The 21,024-nt window shown below is 37.9% G+C and overlaps 1 protein-coding gene across 1 annotated transcript; it reads left to right on the forward strand.

Moving 5' to 3' along the window:
• The first annotated feature begins 4,205 nt into the window (after positions 1–4,205).
• On the forward strand, positions 4,206–19,687 carry LOC108711284 (calcium and integrin-binding family member 2). Its single transcript, XM_018252873.2, has 6 exons — positions 4,206–4,607; positions 10,156–10,190; positions 12,548–12,659; positions 15,816–15,963; positions 16,291–16,486; positions 18,487–19,687. The coding sequence occupies exons 1-6, from the start codon at positions 4,557–4,559 to the stop codon at positions 18,506–18,508; spliced, it is 564 nt and encodes a 187-aa protein (XP_018108362.1). The 5' UTR covers positions 4,206–4,556; the 3' UTR covers positions 18,509–19,687.
• The last annotated feature ends 1,337 nt before the right edge of the window (positions 19,688–21,024 follow it).

A 21,024-nucleotide genomic window follows, 5' to 3' on the forward strand; every position in this document is an offset into this window, starting at 1 on the left:
TTCTTCTTCTTCTTAATAATAATAACGACACATATACAATATATTTTATACATACTGAACCACTTGCTCATGGGCTGAAGATAGTACATATACAAGGACATAAACCCCAACTAGCATGTCATTAGGGTAGGTAGCTATGCAGAATGGGCTAAGTACAGATGTAATACACAAGACAATAGACGTTTGTATTTATATATAATATTGTCACAATTTAAAGCAAACTGAACATAAGCAGCTCAGACCCATTATTTGCCCACAGCCACCAAGAACTTGCGTTTAATTTTTAAAGGTAACATCACCTCTGATTACCAATTTCAAACAGATGAGGCTTTCTGTGTATCTAGCTTTTACCTTGACACATCTTCCCATTGTGTTTACATCTTATGAGGGTTCTTTTCAGGAACTTTAACATAAGTGTCTTTCTTTTTAGATGCAGAAAGAGATACCTTTGTGTGATCAGATCTACAATTTCATTACAGAGTATGAATTATTCAACTGTCCTGTTGCCATCCACCAAAGTTCAAGTGATATAAGAGATTGTCTCACATATGATATAGTAGAATTGAGTTACAACGTCAGACCTAATGCCACACTCCTGCTGTAATGGATGTTCTGAAATGCAAGCATCTTAGAACCTTTGCTTCTCCTTCTAAGGCCAGAAGTATTAAGCCAATGCACTTTCCTTTAATATTATGGATTTTATTTGTTCCCAAAGGGGGGGGGCAAGAACACTGTTTAGCTTTTTTTCTAGTAACATTTTTGTTTTTTAGGAGAGGTCCATTACTAAAAACTCTCATTAGAAGTAGTAGAAAGGAAATGTGAAACCTTATTAAATAAACATCATGTAGTGGTAGGGTAGGTTAGTTTTACTCCCATTTATGGTACACAGAAACGTATACAACCTGTAAATTGCTGGTGTATAGGAACAAGGATTAGCTCTTAATGAAATTTCTGTCTTAACATAACATACAAAACCAGGTTAGTGTATGTTGGGGGGAAGACACGTTCCCATTCAAGTCACTTAAACCAACACACCATGGTGGGTGAAGGGATGGACAACTACATATTGTTTTCCTTATGATTATTACACCTATATATTAATCTGTCAATACAAATTCAGACATTTTCTCTGGCTATTAATATGACTACGTTTAATAGTTATATATAAGTTTTGTAGGCTGCAGCCCCCAATGACCCGACAATGCTCCTTCACAAAATTACTCTGAAGAGAGTCAAGGTAAATTTCTAGTTAAAAGAGATAGAGATTCAACTAAAAACTACCAGAAGTGTTTTTTGGTGCCCATGGAAAAGTGTTACATGAGGCAAGGTTTTAAGCTTGGCTCAAGGCAAAGATAGAACCAGCAGTTAGCATTAGTGCAGCAAGCACTATAGCAAAATAGATACCATGTTTTTAGATTTGTCTGTAAGATTCTGCACACAATCTGTCACAAAACATGTCATACATTGAAATAATTTTCAATCACAGTAACATACATGTATGAGACATATTATCCATAATGCTCAGGACCTGGGGTTTTCCAGATAAGGGATCTTTCTGTAATTTGGATCTCCATACCTTAAATCTACTAAGAAATTATTTAAACATTCATTAAACTTAATAGGCTGGTTTTGCCTCCAATAAGGATTAATTAAATCTTAGTGGGGATCAAATACAAGGTACTATTTATTATTACAGAGAAAAAGGAAATCATTTTTAAAAATGTAAATTATTTTCTTTAAACTGAGTCTATTGGAGATGTCCTTCCTGTAATGCAGAGCTTTATAGATAACAGGTTTCTGGATAACGGACCCCATACCTGTACGTTGTTGTCTGTTGTGGGTGAACAATTCAGTTAGGCAGGCGTAGAATTGAATTTAGTTGGGGCACTCACTTAACACTAGGGCTAAAATTTTAAAAACTCCTGAAGATAGTTTAATTCCTTTTCTGCACATCTGCAAACCTTACTTGCAAAGTAATATTAAGTTATATGAACTAGAAAGTAAAAATTATTACTTTATTACTAGGACTGGTAAACCATACTGAACAAATGAAAATGTATAGTTCATGCCTTTTTCATTTAACCTTTTTTAAAGAGGCTTCATCACCCTAAATAATCCCTGTGTTTCCTGTTGATATATTGGATATAACTTAGGTCATGCTGAATTCTGGTTGCCTGGACACATTAAACCCTTGGGATCTGGTGTGAGTTATTCCACTCCCACTCCATTATGTCTTATATGAGCCTGAAGCTGTTCAATAATCAGACCCTCTGAAGGCAAAGATGTAAAATGCATCCTGTATATTAGACTTTAAACAAGTGTGATTATTATTTACATTCTGCAAATGCTCTAAATAATAAACAGTAAAGCACTGTGTCAACATGCTGCCGCTACGTAAAGAAGAACAAATTAAATGTTTTTGTTGTTTTAATGAAATATAACAAAAGAGTAAATGTACACGTTACTGTATATACCAGCTTGAATAGTGTATTTAATGGTATATTTTAACCCTGAAATGTACTATACCACATGGACAACCCTTCAGATCACATTCATAGTTTAGATATGTATGTTTCACCACAGGCATTAACCTCATAATTCAATTACTCGATTCAATCATCTGTCCAAATGAGCTTAAAAAAATTGGCTCTGCTCACTTGCAAATCATTTTAATTTAATGCACAGTATAATATAATCAAATTTGTGAAGAGCATACTGTACCTAGATATAAGGAGCACCTCATGTGAACTGCTTGTCCTATTCCATGCTGCAGCAGCACTGTTTGTTTACAGTGGCAATGTGCATCCTTGAGAGTATGTGATTGATGCAGCCCAGGACAATGGGACCATGTATTTATGCTGTAAATTATTTTCTTTCAGACTTTCTGCATGTCTAAATACATTGTGCGGAGCTAATTCCAGCAGAATTTCATAACTTTTCATTGTATTACATTGTATTCATTTTACTTGCCATGTATGCTGGGCATTAAATTATTGTGCTAAATTAAAAAATGCTTCCGGCACCATGGCCCAATGGTCAGCTGCATTAAATAGAAAAGACTTCCATGCACTGGACTGAATCACCACAAAGTGGCCAAGATTCTATAACTGCTGACTCTGGTGGTTGTTAAAATAGAATGAGCATTTCTGGAATTTTTGTACAGCTATTAATAGATGATTTTTGTTTCTGTTTTTGCATTTGCGACTAAAAAATTCCAGAAATGTTCATTTTATTTTAACAGCTGCCAGAATAAATGTCAGTATATTTCAGTTAGTAGTACCATGTACCATTAGTGCCATAATCTACAAAGACATTGGTTTCAATACTGAATACTGAAGTAAGCTGAGAAATCTGCAGTGGAGTGCATGTACTGTAGCATTTATAATATTTTAATTGTATTTATCTCCCTGTATTGCATGAAAGATAAAGTAAAAATGCTGTTGTCAAATAACCTCAGTAGCAGAATGTGTAAAGTTGGTCATAGAAGATATAATTGTATGAATCAAAGTTTGATAAGATTTTGGGCCATGTGTGGATCGTCCCGACATTTTTCGTACCATGGCGATTGGTCATTTAGTCGTGATCAGACAGGTTAAAAGATTTCTGTCGGCTAATGATAATTTCTCTGCATGTATTGCCTATCTGACAATATCTATGGAAGCTTGTCACTAGAATTTGTCGGACATAACTTTCATACGATTTCTGTCACGGGCAGAATTTTGTCTGATTTGTTCTCTAACTACTTTATATGAATGTTAGTGGCAGGTTGGGAGATTGCACCGCACAATTGTTTGTCCAATAGAAAGGAAAAACGATACCCACGAACAATGTAGGTCTCTATAAAAAGATAAAACTTAAACATAGTTAAAACATTATTGCTGGTCAGGTGATATCTGAGGCAGCACAGAAACTATCACAATATGGTGGTTTAAGTGATGTAAAAGGGCAATGTTTACTTAAATATATATATATATATATATATATATATATATATACAGGTTTGGTAAGATTCTTTAATATGTCACTTAATATGATATAAACTATCTGTTTCTTAAATATTCATTTTGGGGGTAAAGTTTTCGTTAAAGGCTATATCTGTACGTCTATGGCCAGCTTTAGCTATTTGGACAGGTTATGCAACCATGGTGGCCTGTGCAGCATCTAGTGGTAACGTGTGGAACAGTTGGGATGTGACATTATAGAGGGAGTGTCTTGTCCATACTGATGCACTGACAGGACAAGTAGAACACGATCAGACAACCTGGAGACTGCAGGCACTCACACTGGAATCTGCATCAGTAAGGATTAGAAGCTTCAGCCTGAGAGGCACAGATCTGGGACCAGCTGTGGCATTCTCCCTCAGAGATGCTTCATCATTCCTGACACTACTCTGCATTGCACTGTTCAACCCAGGACTGTATCAGGCAGATCCTGATGCAGCCCCAGTTCCCTCATGCTTCTGCTGTCTGCGTGTAAATGTCAATGCATAAACTAGAGAGCACTCCTGCCCCTCCCTGTGTGATGCATTTCAGGAGAACCAGGATCCCTCATCTATCATGGGCAATAAGCAAACAATATTTACAGATGAACAGCTAGACGCATACCAGGTAAGGAAGTCTGCATATGTGCCATCTTCCCTGTTGTTGTTTTGCTAGTAAATGTGGTTGCATGTCTATGGATGTGCTTACATAAACACATATATATGTGTGTGTACATAGATGGGGTAGGTTGGTATTAATGATTATGTATGTATAAATATGTGTATGCTTATGAATTAATGCCTATACAGTGACTCCTAAAGTAAAGTGTTTCTTTAGCCTCTTTCAGTTTTATTTTGCATAGTACTCAAAAAAATAGAGCATGCTGTACTGATGAACACGGCCTCTGAGGCTAAGCACAGGGCCTTGTAATTATCAACAAGAAAACAAGGTGGAAAGTGAAGTATGCAGCGCACATGGCATTCCTGACCCTTTTGATGTTTTGGCACATACTATATCCTCCACCTTTATTACAGAATTTACCTAATACTGTAGTACTGCACTTTTCATACCTAAATTCTTGCACAGCAGTGAAGGACGTCCTAAAGGTATACACTGTACTAACCACCTGCCCTCGATTTGCAAAAAGGTTAGGCCTTAGCACTTAGCAAGACTCTCTGCTCCCTGTATTATATGGGCAAACCAGGCTATTAACAGAATATCCCCAGTAATAACGAGACACATGGCCCCTTATTCACAATCCATTGCTTTGGCAAATAATGTTTTGGGGATGCCTATAAACACCTGTATATATAGTTTACTGAAGAAAAACAATTAACTGGATAATACAAGTAATACACTTGCATTTGTTATGTTGCTAGAGAGAGAGATAGATAGATAGATAGATAGATAGATAGATGATAGATAGATAGATAGATAGATAGATAGATAGATAGATGATAGATAGATTGTGTATGTATGTTGCACTCTGCCAGTGACTGCATAGAAATATACAAGAGAATTGCATTCTGTTTGGCGACACGTGTATTGTTTGTTTTGCTTGTTTGACTAAGTGGAAAGAGCTAATAGGTCTCAAGGAAAGTATAATGGGTCAGATGATCCTAAATATGACTATGTCAGGCATTGGCCAACTGGCTTTACTGTACAGACAGGCCCACTTGAATCAAATGAATTGCATGACAGTCTGTCAAAACTGCAGAGAGTGAGATTTACTGATTGTAGGATGATTATAGAACTGTTGGCTGAATTGCCTTGCCACATTTCTCTATGAATGTAGTGTAGGCAACCTATTACTGTATATTATTTTTGAGTATGCAATTCTTGAATGAATAAAGTAAAAAAAAGAAGTATCACAAAAATATATACATGTACACATATAAATGCTGAACTAGATGCATTAAAACCATAAACTTGCTGGGATGTTTTTATACGTATTGTATTGGTAGGAAATGAGAGCTTACTGCACAGTGACTCACACTTTTGTTTAGGGTAGCTAACAATAGATGGCTTTCAGTGAAAGAGTTTAAATGCTTGCTTGCATATGGCAGTTGTTTTTTTTTTAGGGAGATAAGCTTCCCTAAACCTTCATTAATTTCCACTTATGCATTTAGCATCAAAGGTAGTGACAGAACAATGGAAGATATGTAAAGCTGTCCATAGATGCAAATATCCGATTGTTCGAATCCTCGAACGATCGGACTTCCCCATCTCCCCACCTGCCACTAACCATTCAGATCATTCAGAGGATGTTTTGCCCCTGACAGCAATCGTACGAAAGTTATGTCCGACAAAGCTGGTGATAGTCTCCCACTGAAAATCGTACGATCGGCAATACATTCAGAGAAATTATCGACAGCCGACAGAAATCTTTTTCGACCAAACGACCAATCTCCATGGGATGAAAAATGACGGGACTCTCCACAACCGGTCCAAAAATCTTACGAATCGAGGATTCGTGCGATCGGATCTTTGCGTCTATGGCCAGCTTTAGGCTTGTGGACTAGAATGGTGAGTTGCTCAATGGATCCAGGATAGTTTTAGGTACAGGCAGGAAGATATTCTATGGGGCTAAGTGGATTGCCAAGGATTTTAATAATGGAGATCAAAGTGTGCCAGTGAGAAAGACAAATAAAAGCTAATAATGTGATTTAGGGATAAAAAATAGGATGAAAAGAGTAGAAGTAGCATACTGAATTTTTCTTGGGGACCCAATAAAAATACAGTGTTGCACCCTTAAGTTGTAATGAGCATTGTTAAGCATTATGTAGATTTAGTAGCTAATGGCGTAGAACTCAGATCTATGTAGTGTGACTGAATGTATTTCATTAAGTTTTGAGTTTCAGTGTAATAGCACAGTGACCAGTGTGAGACCTGACAGTGGTCATTAACCATTAAATTATATGCAAATAAACATCGGGTGCAAGCATGGTGATTTACATGTCTTTGGGCAGCAGATGACCAAACTTGGGGACAGGACATGTGCTTTAAAGGAAAGTGCTACACACTTAGAGCCTGCAGCAATTTGCAGGTTATACAAAATGGTACATTGTATTTTCAATTACAACAATATTGTTTGGTATATGAATGTTACCGTAGGGTATTTTTAGAAAAGATTTTATTTAACAATTAAGTGGTAATTAGCGAAAAGATATTATTTTGTATTTTATTAACACAAATCATTCCAGATTTGCCTTAAAAATGCATGTGTAATCTATACGAAATATAGAAATCTAAACTGGCAAAAGGCGACTTCATTTATTGGTTAAAATAAAGCAAAATAAGTACATGTGTGACAGCTAAAATCTGTAGTGCTTGAATTGGGGTGAAAAAAAAGTGGAGGCATGCTATAATTAAAAGCCACATCCAGTGTTATAATAAACCTTGCCTAAAACCCTTTCTGATTTTGCCCACTTTAAAGCAAAGCAATTTTGCTATTTCCATCTACTGAACAGTTTTGTGCCCAATAGTAGTAGCAGTAGTGGAATTATCTTTTATGAAAGGGCTATCCAGGTGGGCACAGTGTTTTGTGTTATACAATCACTTAGTCAAAGGCCTATGAGCCAATGACCAATGTTTATATAACATGAAAAGCATAAGGCTACCTCTGCTCAGGGCCGGATTTACATAGCAGGCACTCCTAGGCCCGCTGCCATTCATCACCCCTGTCTCCTCATCTTCCTTTGTGCACATGCACCATAACTAGAAACGAGAGCACTCACCCACTCTGATGCCACAGGCCTGACCAGCTCCCACTGCTGACTGGTAGTAACACCCTGTAAAAGATCTGGGCGAACTTTGTAGAACCACACTGCAAATTTGTACGGAGCACAGGAGCTTGGTTTCATAAAATCTTCATTTATTCAGTCTGGTTTAGTGCTTCTGAGGAAGTGGCTACACGCCACAAAACGCGTCAAGCGTGGGGTATCATTTATCACTGCGGATGTTATACCCTGTATATGCTTTTAACCAGACTGAAATAACTGAAGATGTTATGAAACCAAGCTCCTGTGCTCCGTACAAATTTGTGTTTGTGCACATGCACAAATTTTCAGCATAGGGTCTGGAGTACTGGGGATTGGTGCACAGGGAATTTTAAAAACTATTGTGAAAAACCTGCAAATCCCCAGTGCTTCTAAACCAATGCGGGTGTGATTGGGTGGCATGCCGCCCCCTAAAATTTGGGCCTTCTTGGCCTTTCCACAAATCTGGGGCTGCCTCTGCTTGTACATACCGTAAATAAAAATCTACTTGGGTGTTATATACCTGTTTTGGAACTCTGCTCTTTGAGTGCCTGCTCTACATTTATATGGTTGGATCTGCTGAATGCTCTTCCAGTATGTTCCAGTTAAATGCAGAATTGACCCAGACCTAAAAAGGATTTCACCCCAGCCCAATTTAGTGCCCAACAGAGCATATTTGTAGTCTTCAAAGTGTAACTCTATTGTGTTTATGTGAATAAGCCACACTTTACAGTTTGCACAATGTCAGTCATTGATGGTTTTGAAGATTTACTCTCTCTTTAAGAGCTTGGAATCAGGCTTAGCCTTCTTGGCATGACATTTTTAAATCTTTTTTAAAGCAATATAACCCCTTCTAGGTTTACAGGTAACACTAGCTTCCTCAGAAATGACTATGTCTGGATGTACATATAGTGCCAGACTATGGTCAGACCTGTATATCATATACACAAGTAGGGGCTTTTCTCGTGTCCACCCCCAGGAAAGGAACAAGATAGCTCCTTACCAAAGCTTGCTATAAATGGACACATTGGGCAATGGGGCAATTTCTACAGAGCTTTCGGGCCAACCCTGATTTATATAACATTCAGGGGTATATTGGCCAACCTAAGCTTTGTCAGTTCTACAGCTGTTTGCCTCTTTAGTTCCTTTCAGCAGGACTAATTCCTATCCATTGCAATAGCTGGCTGTCTGCTTAAATTTTAGGTTATTTGGGAGGGAGAGGAGGGGAAGATGGGTTTTGGTTGAGATTTGGCTAACCATTGCATGTTAAGGTTGGGTGTGGGTCAGACTGGGAAAGTACACTCCTCCACTGCTCTCAAAAGTTCCCTGGAATCAGAGGCACACAAAGGATTGCACAGACTGAGAAGACGCTGGTACTGCTTGGGCGCGCGTCCTGCAATGGCAACATTTTGCTGGTTAGGGTCAGGTGCAGGTTAAGGTTTTGTGGGTTAGGGTCAGGGTGACAGCAAGTGACATTGAATCGCAAGTTTAAGGCTATAGGTTGTCGCTTGTCTAATGTAAAAATCCAAACGGCTTCTCTATGCAGCAGTTTAGATGTCATATCCCCCCCCCTCTTGAGGAGGAATGTATCTTTTCAATTCCATGAATTTCGAGGTATGTTCTATCAACATCACTACAATCTGAAAAATGCCTAGACACAACAAATCCTGAACTTCAGGAGACAATCTGATTTATGTGTTACCGCATGCGGCATTTTAACTTTCTTGAGGTGCAACCCACATATTGTATGTTGCATTTTAAACATGTGAGAAGGTAAATTACAAACAAGGAGGTGCAATTTTGAAAAATTCTGATCTCATATACCTTTCTTGTACTGGTACTTACAAACTCTACTGACTTTATCATATGCTTACATGTAATGCATTGTGTTGCACCACAACCAAACCATCCTGTGGTGTTCAACCAAGTGCTTGCATTTCGAGTGACAGTGACGTCACTTGGTGACAGGATGTTACCCAATGTTTTAGCACGACCTGAAACAAACTTGCAACCATGTTGCAAGACTTTCTGTAAAAGAAAAGGAAGGTATTTTTTAACTATGAGTTTTATTTTAGTAAATAGTATATTTAGTATTGCTTGCTGTACGAAGTAATGAACAATGGTACACTGTCCTGTGATGCTTTCTTTATAACCTTTGATCTGTACAATAAATTATACCTATTTTCCCTAAAGGCCCTCACAAATTCTACCTTTAAATATTCTAAAGAACCAATCTCTCAAATCAATTGATTGCAACTACAGATGGGCAAATTTTTTCGCCTCGTTTCTCCAAAAAAATGACGCCCATAGACCTGTATGGCGGCGTGCGTCATAAAAAAAAGACGCGCGTCAAAAAAATAGTTTGGTATTTAATGATCTGTGCTTACCAATTTAATAAGATTTGTTCTTCTTTTTAGGACTGCACCTTCTTTACACGAAAAGAAATTCTCCGGTGAGTATTTGCTCACTGTACTATATGGCTAAATAGTCAGTTAAGCAAAATTAATCAGGAGTGCACTCTCTGTAAATTAACTGTACTAATATTTCTAAATATGAATGGTGTATATCTGGAGAAGGCGGTGATTCCGAGAATAATGATGGCATAAACCAAATAAAAAATGTGTTAGCAATATGAATCATCAGTGCAAATAGAAGTTCACTAACTATGAGAGTCCAATGTTCTCAGGGCCATATTTCTTAACGACATATTAAGCTATGTAAAATGATGTGTATTTATAATTTTGTGCAGTTATTTTATGCAGATGTGAAGCCAAGTTTAAAAGTCAGTTTTAAAAAAAGAGAAAAGCCACATGACTTGAGTGTCATCATACAGTATTTGCACCACTTTATACACCAGAAATTAGTTTCTACTGAATTTGTCTGATTGTCTTCAATTGGTTATGCCAGGTCCATAGTGATATTAGGCATTAGTCTTGCACATTCTTAGTCAAATTTGGGTCAGAATATGTGATATACCTTAATATGAATTAGGCCACAGTGTTGTGATCCTCTAATCATTCAATATAGATGCTTAGCATTTTATAGATATGTTTATTTTATCAGTCACTGTACTATATGGATATTTTAAGATATATTTTGCCCTAACTGTCTGTCAAAGTGACCATCTCTATTTTGAGTCACAATGATACATAAGTTCAGATACCTCCCAGTAAACCTTTACCACCCTCCTCAGAGATTCCCTTCCCCTACTGCTGTAGCATCATTAAACAGATAATCACGGACATTTGGAATTCATTAATCATTTTTGAAGCAATTAAGAAGAGACCATTAAACAAATGCCTATAAATTAGATGTTTAACTTTGTAGGAGACAAAAAAATAACAGAAACACTACAGATTGAAAGGTGCTTAACCATTACAAGCCACACAGTGTGACAAACAAAATAATGTTGCAGGGGATAGACCTCCCTTATATGTTTTTTTGTGGAAATAATATTGAAGGCAAAAAACCCTAAGAATTGAATGTATTCTGGCCCTCATAATGTTTTCTTAGTGTTTATTCTGTCTGTTGAATGAGTTTAATATGATCTTATTTTTGATATATTTCAATTTTATTGCTGTATATAACACAGCATGTTTGACAGCAGTACCCACTCTTGAACCTGCTTCCATTCACAAACTATGTGTATTGTGATTAGATATTTCCTGCTGAGGAGTGTCATATTATTAAAATATGCAGTTAAAAAGCCCAGAGTATTCACTTAAAGCCCAGGGGCATTAATTGTGGGTCGCCCATCACCCCACCCCTGGCAAGCCCCTTGTTCCCCCAGGCACCCCCCCCTGGCAGTTGCAGGTGTGCCCCTCTATGATTATGCCACCAAATAAACCCTAAAATGAATATGGCTAAAGATGCCATGTTTTATATAATGATCTCATTGCACCAGCCTAAAGTTTCAACTTCTCAATAGCAGCAATGATCCAGGATTTCAAGCCTGTCCCAGGGGGGGGTCACCATCTCGGAAAGTGACTGCTGCACTCACATGCTTATTTTGAGTCGTTCCCAAAGCTCAGTAAGTGACAGCAGCAAAGAGCATGTGCAGTGAATCAGCAAAAAAGAAGATGGGGAGCAACTGGGGCATCTTTGGAGACACAGATCTTCCCTGCTAAATGGCTGTGGTTGCCTTGGGCTGGTACAGAAGCCAAACACATAGGGGCAGATTTATTAAGGGTCGAATCAAATTTTTAGTTTTTTGTTTAAAACTCTCAAATTGGAATTGTGAATTATCCAAACTCGATTCGAGTTATAATTCGAATTTTGAGCTTTATCATACTCTGGCTCTTTAAGCACTCGAATTTGACCACCTAAAACCTGCCGAATTACTGTATAAGTCAATGGGAGAGGTCCAGGGATCAATTTGGTGATGTTTGCAGCCTTCCTGACATTCAAGTTTTTTTTCGGAGAAAAAGGTTTTTTTTATTCAAATCAAATTAGATTTGAGTTTTCAGGTCGATTCAATTCATCCGAGCTGAGAAAATTAAATTTTATTAATGCATTTAGATTGGTCGAATGTATGGGAGTTTATGAGAGTTTTAAAGAACTCACATGAATTCGAAATTCGACAACATTTCTAGCCTACTTCTTTAGTTAGGCTTTAGTTCTCCTTTAAGCAGATATTTATCTGCTTGGTAAAATAATATATCACTTCAAGGACAAGTCCTATCACTTGCAAAAAGAAAATAATGATATCACCTACACATGGGGGCTGACTAAGCATTCACCAGACTAATATTTTCTTATGCTTGACTATAATCTACTAAAGTAATCTTTACTCTTTTGTGATACTTGTAGGTTACACGGGATATTCTACGAGCTGGCACCTAGCATTGTGCCGATGGATTATACAGATGACCCGGATGTCAAACTGCCAATCCAACTAATAATTAACATGCCAGAGCTAGTGGTAAGCACAACATACTCATAATACTATGAGTTTGTGCCAGCATGGTTTTATGCGTAATAGATCTTGCCAGACTAACTTAATTTCTTTTTACGAGAATGTAAGTAGAGACCTCGATTCTGGGATGGCAGTGGATGTGATTTACTTAGACTTTGCTAAAGCATTTGATACAGTGCCACACAAAAGTTTACTGGTTAAATTAAGGAATGTTGGCCTGGAACATAGTATTTGTACCTGGATAGCGAACTGGCTAAAAGATAGACTACAAAGAGTGGTGGTAAATGGAACATTTTCTAATTGGACCAGTGTTGTTAGTGGAGTACCGCAGGGCTCTGTACTAGGTCCCTTGCTTTTCAACTTGTTTATTAATGACCTGGAGGTGGGCATTGAAAGTACTGTTTCTATTTTTGCAGATGATACTAAATTGTGCAGAACTATAGGTTCCATGCAGGATGCTGCCACTTTGCAAAGTGATCTGTCTAAACTGGAAAACTGGGCAGCAAACTGGAAAATGAGGTTCAATGTTGATAAATGCAAGGTTATGCACTTTGGCAAAAATAATATAAATGCAAGTTATACACTAAATGGCAATGTGTTGGGAGTTTCCTTAAATGAAAAGGATCTAGGGGTCTTTGTAGATAACACGTTGTCTAATTCTGGGCAGTGTCATTCTGTGGCTACTAAAGCAAATAAAGTTCTGTCTTGCATAAAAAAGGGCATTAACTCAAGGGATGAAAACATAATTATGCCTCTTTATAGGTCCCTGGTAAGGCCTCATCTGGAGTATGCAGTTCAGTTTTGGACTCCAGTCCTTAAGAGGGATATAAATGAGCTGGAGAGAGTGCAGAGACGTGCAACTAAATTGGTTAGAGGGACGGAAGACTTAAATTATGAGGGTAGACTGTCAAGGTTGGGGTTGTTTTCTCTGGAAAAAAGGCGCTTGCGAGGGGACATGATTACACTTTACAAGTACATTAGAGGACATTATAGACAAATGGCAGGGGACCTTTTTACCCATAAAGTGGATCACCGTACCAGAGGCCACCCCTTTAGACTAGAAGAAAAGAACTTTCATTTGAAGCAACGTAGAGGGTTCTTCACAGTCAGGACAGTGAGGTTGTGGAATGCACTGCCGGGTGATGTTGTGATGGCTGATTCAGTTAATGCCTTTAAGAATGGCTTGGATGATTTTTTGGACAGACATAATATTAAAGGCTATTGTGATACTAAACTCTATAGTTAATATAGGTATGGGTATATAGAATTTTAATTAAAAGTAGGGAGGGGTGTGTGTATGGATGCTGGGTTTTCATTTGGAGGGGTTGAACTTGATGGACTTTGTCTTTTTTCAACCCAATTTAACTATGTAACTATGTAACTATGTAACATACCTCAGTACTGTAGTTATGCAGACTTTTTTTTGTAAATGGGAGACCTCCAAGGAACAATAAAATATAATAAAAGAGTGTAAAGGGTGATTCATCAGCCTTCTCTCTAGGGTCAGATTATAGGTGTGGATTTTGATGCCACAAACCAATTGCACAAGTATGATGGCACAACAAGAAAGTATTTTTGCTTCTTAACTAGTATGATTTTAACATGGATCATGGTGTGATAGATTTAAACTAATATTTTGTTAGCATGGATCCAGGTGTGGTGAATTTATGCTTTTCGTTTTAATATTTATTATAAAAAAAAACAACAAAAAGAACAGAACTGGATTACAACCTAAAACAATAACATACGGTAGGTGTGTTAGAGACCTAAGCATTATTATTTACATTTACTACCTATTGCTAATGTCACATAGTGGTCAGCAGTGCCAGCAGTTATCATGGGGCCCATAGCTGGGCAGTGCCGTCCCTTAGGGGGCCACAATTAATAGCTCACCATTCACCTGGGCCCACTCCGCAGTGGACATTGCTGACATGAAAAATTCCTATTGTGTCAAAACCTAATCTGCATTGGCCACACTCAAATTATGACAAACCCCCTTACTTGACCCAGCAAACCCCGCACTTGTCCACAAGCCCCGCCCCTTTTGCAACCTACGAGTTATACTGAAAGTTGCGGAATACATTGAAGAGTTAAAATAATTAAAATACATTAACTAGATTTATATTTTATGTGTGTATATAGTGAATAAAGTATCCCCTTTTAGAAAGGTCACAAAACTCTGAGATCATGTGACAGAAATTACATCACTAAGAATGGATGACCTCACTAAGCAGGGGAATAATTTACAGGTTATTCAGGTTATTATTATGTAGGGAGTGCTGGTCCTGAAGTCATTTTTGATATATATGTATATGAAAACATCAGATAACAGTTTAGATGTGCAGTAAGTTGACAGTTTATTTGTGTGGCTGTCATGAGCACCCCCCCCCCTCCCCACCCACTGTGCACAGCAAGGTAGACAAGATAGCCATTGGCACTAACTGCAGGCCACTGTTTCCCTAGGGATGGGAATTAGCATCACTATGCAACATTTAGCTTTCTGGCAGTTTAGTAATTATGGAGACCAGCTGGAAAATCTGGCTGTTAAATCAAGAGGAAAATTAACACTCAGGAGACAAGGTTTCTGTAAATATCTAGTATTGACCAAGCTGCTGGTCTGTATTGTTTTATATGTTTTCTGGTAAAAATGGTAACAAAGATAAATACCAGGAAGGCTGTTTTTTTCTATTAGAAAAGATTATTTCTCTTTTGTTAACCCAATATACAGGTAATAGAAAAAGAAGTCTGAACATCAAATAGCTCCACCTCGTCCCAGAGATGATCTGGTTCTATTACTTTTAAGACCATATTCAATCATTTATACCATAAGTTTTATTCAGGAGCTAATTAACCTTCCTCTATGTGTGGGCGGATACCCTTGCAGACACAGGGAAAATTTTACAGATGCCCTCGCGGGAATTTAGGACCCCAGCACTGCAAGTCAGCAATCCTAACCACTCTGCCACTGTGCTGCCCATAATAATTATATATAAGTAGGAAATCTGATTACCTAGAGCAATACATTCGTTGGCCCAATACTAAAGCAGTACTATTCCCACTGAAAATATGTAGTGCCAATAAAAAGAAAAGAAACTTATGAAACTGCTCTATGGTTTCAGCAATGCTAAATTCAAAAATAACCATCATTTGCTTTTTTTTCAGGAGAATCCTTTCAAGGAGAGAATTGTTCAGTCCTTCTCTGAAGATGGAGACGGAAACCTCAGTTTCAATGACTTTGTTGACATGTTATCTGTGATGAGTGAAATGGCTCCACGTGAGCTCAAGGCAATCTACGCATTTAAAATCTATGGTAAAAACACAGAGCAAAGTAATTATTGGACATTTATCTGCACAATCTGTAAACCTTATGTAATATTAATGATTCTCATGGTAAATAATAGTAATTTCATGTGCAAGTTCTGCATGCTTTCATATCTAAATTCTCCTTAGAGATACATACAGTATAGGGACACTGCATGTGTGCTCATATTATTATGTTAATTAGCTATATCAAAGGGTGGCAGTATAACTGTATTTATATATACTTGCATTTTTTTTCTTTTCTATCAATACGAAGGAAAATGTTATAGATGGCAGACAATATTTATAACTATTTATTGTGTTTTTTTCTTAACAGATTTCAACACTGACAACTTCATTTGTAAATCAGACCTAGAGAAAACAATAAATAAACTGACAAGAGAAGAACTGGAGGAAGAAGAGGTAAATCTGGTCTGTGAGAAGGTCATTGAAGAAGCTGATATGGATGGGGACGGTAAATTGGCATTTGCAGATTTTGAGAACATGATTTCCAAAGCTCCAGATTTTCTCAGGTAAATCCAGATTTAAATAAATGTGTAAAGGAAATCTATAGGGGATAATGCTTCTTGTTTAAACCATAGCAACCAATCAGCATGTAGCAGTTACTGTTTTACTGATTGGCTGCTAGGGGATAGTAGATGTTAGTAGATGTTAGTAGATGTGGGCAAAACTTCCAACAACCAGGTGAGTATCCGCACTCCAAGGCTCAATGTATCTTTGAGGGTAGGGGTGCTCAGTTATAAAATGTATACAAAAAATATCTTCCAACACCCTTTGTAAAAAAACTTTTTACAAATATATAACCAACATTTCAGCCTGCTTAAAGCTTACAGTGTGGAGTTGTGTCCAGAATTGTATACCCTCCCCCCAAAAAGGACTGCAAAAAAGTATAAAATGAGAAATGGTAGATTGAGTAAGAGGTGAGAGAGGAGAGGCGTGAACCTGGGTCACCTGGCATGAAATAATGCAGGTTCTAACATAACCAGAAAATGCAGGTTCTAACAGGGGTTACAGTAAAAAGTGTGGGGATAAAAGACACAAATCTATCCATTCTTTGGCTGCTGTAACCTTGTATGCATGAATGACCCCGGTGATTGAGTACAGTGCATTATATGAGATTATTCAGTACTAGTGAAGTTGCTTTTTCATGAAAATTTATTTTTTATTTTATTTTCAACTTTCAAATTTAACAATAAAGAAAAAAACATAGGAGAGAAAAGAGAGTAAAAAAGCAGAAAGAAGACAGATAAGTGAAGAAGAAAGAGATGAGCAAGCCATGCATTCATAGGGGTTGTGAGGAAGCCTAAATGGCCTCAATTTTGACAGAGCAACCTCTGGCTATATAGACAAGGTTTTGTTTGCTTGCTCAGGTTAGGCCTGTGTAAATATACATCCAAAGTAGTTTCTTTGAGTTGTAATGTCCTGGTGGGAAATTAATCAAGAAAAGTGTACTTAGGTTGCAAGTAATGATAAAGAATGGCAGAGGGAAATGAAGCTCTTCCTTGGGCACTGGAAATTGTTTGAGGCCCCCCATTTATAACAATGTCCTGCATGTTCATTCCTGAGGCTGCCCAGCAGCTGATTTCAGAGACAGAGGAAAGGTGAGGAAGTGACAGGTTACCCCACAATGGTGTTTAGGGTGACCAAACCAGAGTTATCCCCTGTGCATTTTTTCAATATTTTTGAAATCCAGCATGTCAGCCTGGGAGTTAACCACCAGTGTGCATAAATCAGTTAGCTTGCCCAAAAATAGGAGCATGATAGACCAAATTTAGTTGCAGATGACTGAGGTTTTTTAAAACCAATGCAGGGTTGTGCACCGACTCATATTCATTTGTGAACAATAGTGCCAAGCTGTTTCAACCACTGCATAGAGAGAGTGACTGGAGAGTTGTGGAAAGCATAAAGGAACTTCAACAGAAATACGATTTTAAATAAGTTTAATCTGCCTCGGAAGGGAGAGAGGGAGATCTTGCCATATCTTAACCTTGAATACTAGTGACTGAACAATTGGTGAAAGATTCAGCAATTTATATTTGTTAAACTCTTTATGGATCATAATTCCTAGATATTTACTCTGCCCTGACAGGGCAGGGCACAGTGGACATCCACTTAAATCAAAGTGCCATGTAAGTTTAACAGTCTCCAGAAGTGGTTGAAATGGATGGGGGATCGCTGGTAGTCCTGGGCCAAGGAGAGAACCAGGACTGCCGCTGTGTTGGAGGGCTAATTTGTTGGCTCAAATCTGCTCAACCCACAGTTGAATCTGCAGGTCTTCTTCAGGGTTTATGGCATGTCTGTGCAACACTATCAAGAAGCTGGTGTCTTCTGTATAACATAATATAATTACAGGATATATAATAATTAGAATAGCAAAATCAGTTAGATTATGACTGGCTGGTGTCAAAGAGAGTTTTATTTCCATACTGTAAGGTCTTGCTGATCAACAAAGTTGACCAGTGAAAATGTATTTTAACCTCCCTAATGACCTTTACCTTTTCTTCTATTGTAGTACTTTTCATATACGAATATGAAGATAGCAATTGGAAACCTTTTCTGCTTCAGAACTGCTGAATCTCAGGCATCGCCAGGTACTGGCCTCACTTACTGTGCAAAAACATTAATAAAATAGCTCCATCTGCTGAAATGAAGCTGACCTTGCATCAGGAATCTTTTTCCGAAATTTGAGGATGCATTTCTGTGCAGTCTTTTTATCGATTCAATTTTTGTTAATGATATTGATGCAAAAAAGAACATAAGATCTAAAACTGGAACAGGAGGGGATGACAAGCCTTATTTGCTGAATGAGTAAAGAAGAATTACAGATAAACATAAACTGTGCAAATGACAATATGAACATGTGTAAGGGCAGTCTTGCTGCAGAAGAAAATAGGCAGCCATTCAATATCTCATTTCTTGCAACCTTCATTCAGCTGGATTATTTTTTTTTTCTGGTAGGTATAATTCACACCAATGGTTTGGAGTAATAAGTAATTTTTCCTAAGGGCTTTTTCCTAGCAAAGTAAAGCATGTCCTTCAAGAAATTCAGAGTTAGAATCCATTACGGAAAACACAGTAATGTGAGCAATTAATTGCCATTCAAGATCAATGTTCTCTCTCTCTCTCTCTATATATATATATATATAAATATATACATATACCACGGAAAAGTGATTCTAATTTATGAACAGTGTGAAGATTCTATCAAACACGAGAATGTGTGGTGCTTTGAGCTATCCTCTCCTTTCTGTAATAGTTGAATCATTGACAAGCTTGAATGGAGGAAGACATTAAGAAACAGGTGTGAAAATGACTTGCTGGCTGTAATGAACTCCATGTAGATGTTCTTCCAGAAAGATTTCTTAATATTTTAGTGGCTTTTGAGCACAGCGTGAGCATTTTTTTGCAGCAAGGCAATACAATCTATTCAAGGTTTAACACAATGGAAGTTTAATAAGTACAAGAAAGGTTATAAGGGCTAGAATGGGTGACAGAAGCTCACTCCAACCCAGGGGCACATTGAAGATAAAAAGCACTGGAACGTTTCCAAGTGATAAGTAAGTGGACATTTTAATGACTGTGCTTTTGTAGCGTCTCACATAAAAACTACTATGGTGCCTTTCATAGCGAAGCTGCATTTATGTACATCTCCAGTAGAACATACCCTTGATGTTCATTTACAGAGCAATTAAAGGAAAAAAATGCTGTTGTAACACTTTTCTTCGATGTTTCATTCTTCAGAGTGTGACAAAAGGTAGTCGGGTTCCTTAGTATTTCATTGGTGGCTGTATCAGTCACCAGTCAATGTGCATTTTATTTGAAATACTTCTTATTAGAAAAGTATTCTGTGACTTGTTGTAGTCCTTGTCTGTAGCCACCCCAATACCCCTGTTCACGGCCTGCTATCTTCTTTGCTTAGTATAGTCTCCAGCAGTGGCAGAGATATGTGCATGGGTGTCTTTGGAACAAAAAGCAAAAATGAAATACAACATCATTACTTGGATACATAGTTGTCTTAAATTAATATCTACGAGGGACTTTTTCAGAGTGAATACAGATGGCACCTAGACATGGAAGCAACAATAAATGCCTTCTAACTGCAAGTCTCTGTAGGGTATTATGTTTGGTAATGTCCATGTGTAATAAGATTTGGATAAAACCATTGCAGGTCTTGCTTCCCCCAAAAATTTTATTTTATTTTTCCAGTGAAATTAAATTAAAATCAAGTGAAATATTTTGTCACCACACTTCTAATGTTAGATTCCTTCAGGGAGTGGTCCTTTGCTCAGGAGACTCCTTAAGGCTGGCAGTAACATACTTTGTTAAACATGCAGAAAAAATGTGTTTGTGGAAATATAATTATCTATAAAACGCTAAAAAAATCTGGGGACACTAATGACACATTCAAAGCAAGAAAAATACATGGATATTCTATGTGCTTCCCCCCTTTTTCTGTGACAATGTCTTAAAGACGATGTATAGACAAATAAAACTTTTATCAATATACTGTGTAATATACTGCATAAGCCAATGCTGTATAGCTTTACATTTAGTAGGCCACTTATGTCTCATATCTCTTGTTTGAGGCCTTGATTATAATAAAATTATGATATCATATACAGAAATCTGTTAACCCTTTAAAGGAGAAGTAAATTCCCTGGGTGCAAAAACCCTCCCCTGTGTTGCCCCCCCCTCCTCCCCCCGGCCTACATTTTCCGCCGGGCAAATGCCCCTAACTTGTTACTCATCCCTCTGCGCAGGTCCTGTCCACGGAGCTGACAGGCGCCATCTTCTCCCTGCTTTGATCTGCGTTTTTGGCGCATGTGCAGTAGGAGCATTTACCGGTACGGATCTACTGCGCTTGCGCCGAATGTCACGAAGTTTTCCGATTTCACTTTGTGACATTTGGCGCATGCGCAGTAGATCCGTACCGGTAAATGCTCCTACTGCGCATGCGCCAGAAGATGCCGATCAAAGCAGGAAGAAGACCACTTGGGAGAAGATGATGCCTGTGAGCTCCGTGGACAGGACCTGCGCAGAGAGGTGAGTA

Source organism: Xenopus laevis, chromosome 3L, assembly GCF_017654675.1.
Source record: "Xenopus laevis strain J_2021 chromosome 3L, Xenopus_laevis_v10.1, whole genome shotgun sequence".
NCBI lineage: Eukaryota > Metazoa > Chordata > Amphibia > Anura > Pipidae > Xenopus > Xenopus laevis.

Coding starts and splice junctions, on each gene's coding strand:
- LOC108711284 (XM_018252873.2), top strand. CDS start 4,557: ATGGGCAATAAGCAAACAATATTTACAGATGAACAGCTAGACGCATAC. Junction 10,191..12,547: donor ACACGAAAAGAAATTCTCCG/GTGAGTATTTGC, acceptor TGATACTTGTAG/GTTACACGGGATATTCTACG. Junction 16,487..18,486: donor AAAGCTCCAGATTTTCTCAG/GTAAATCCAGAT, acceptor CTTCTATTGTAG/TACTTTTCATATACGAATAT.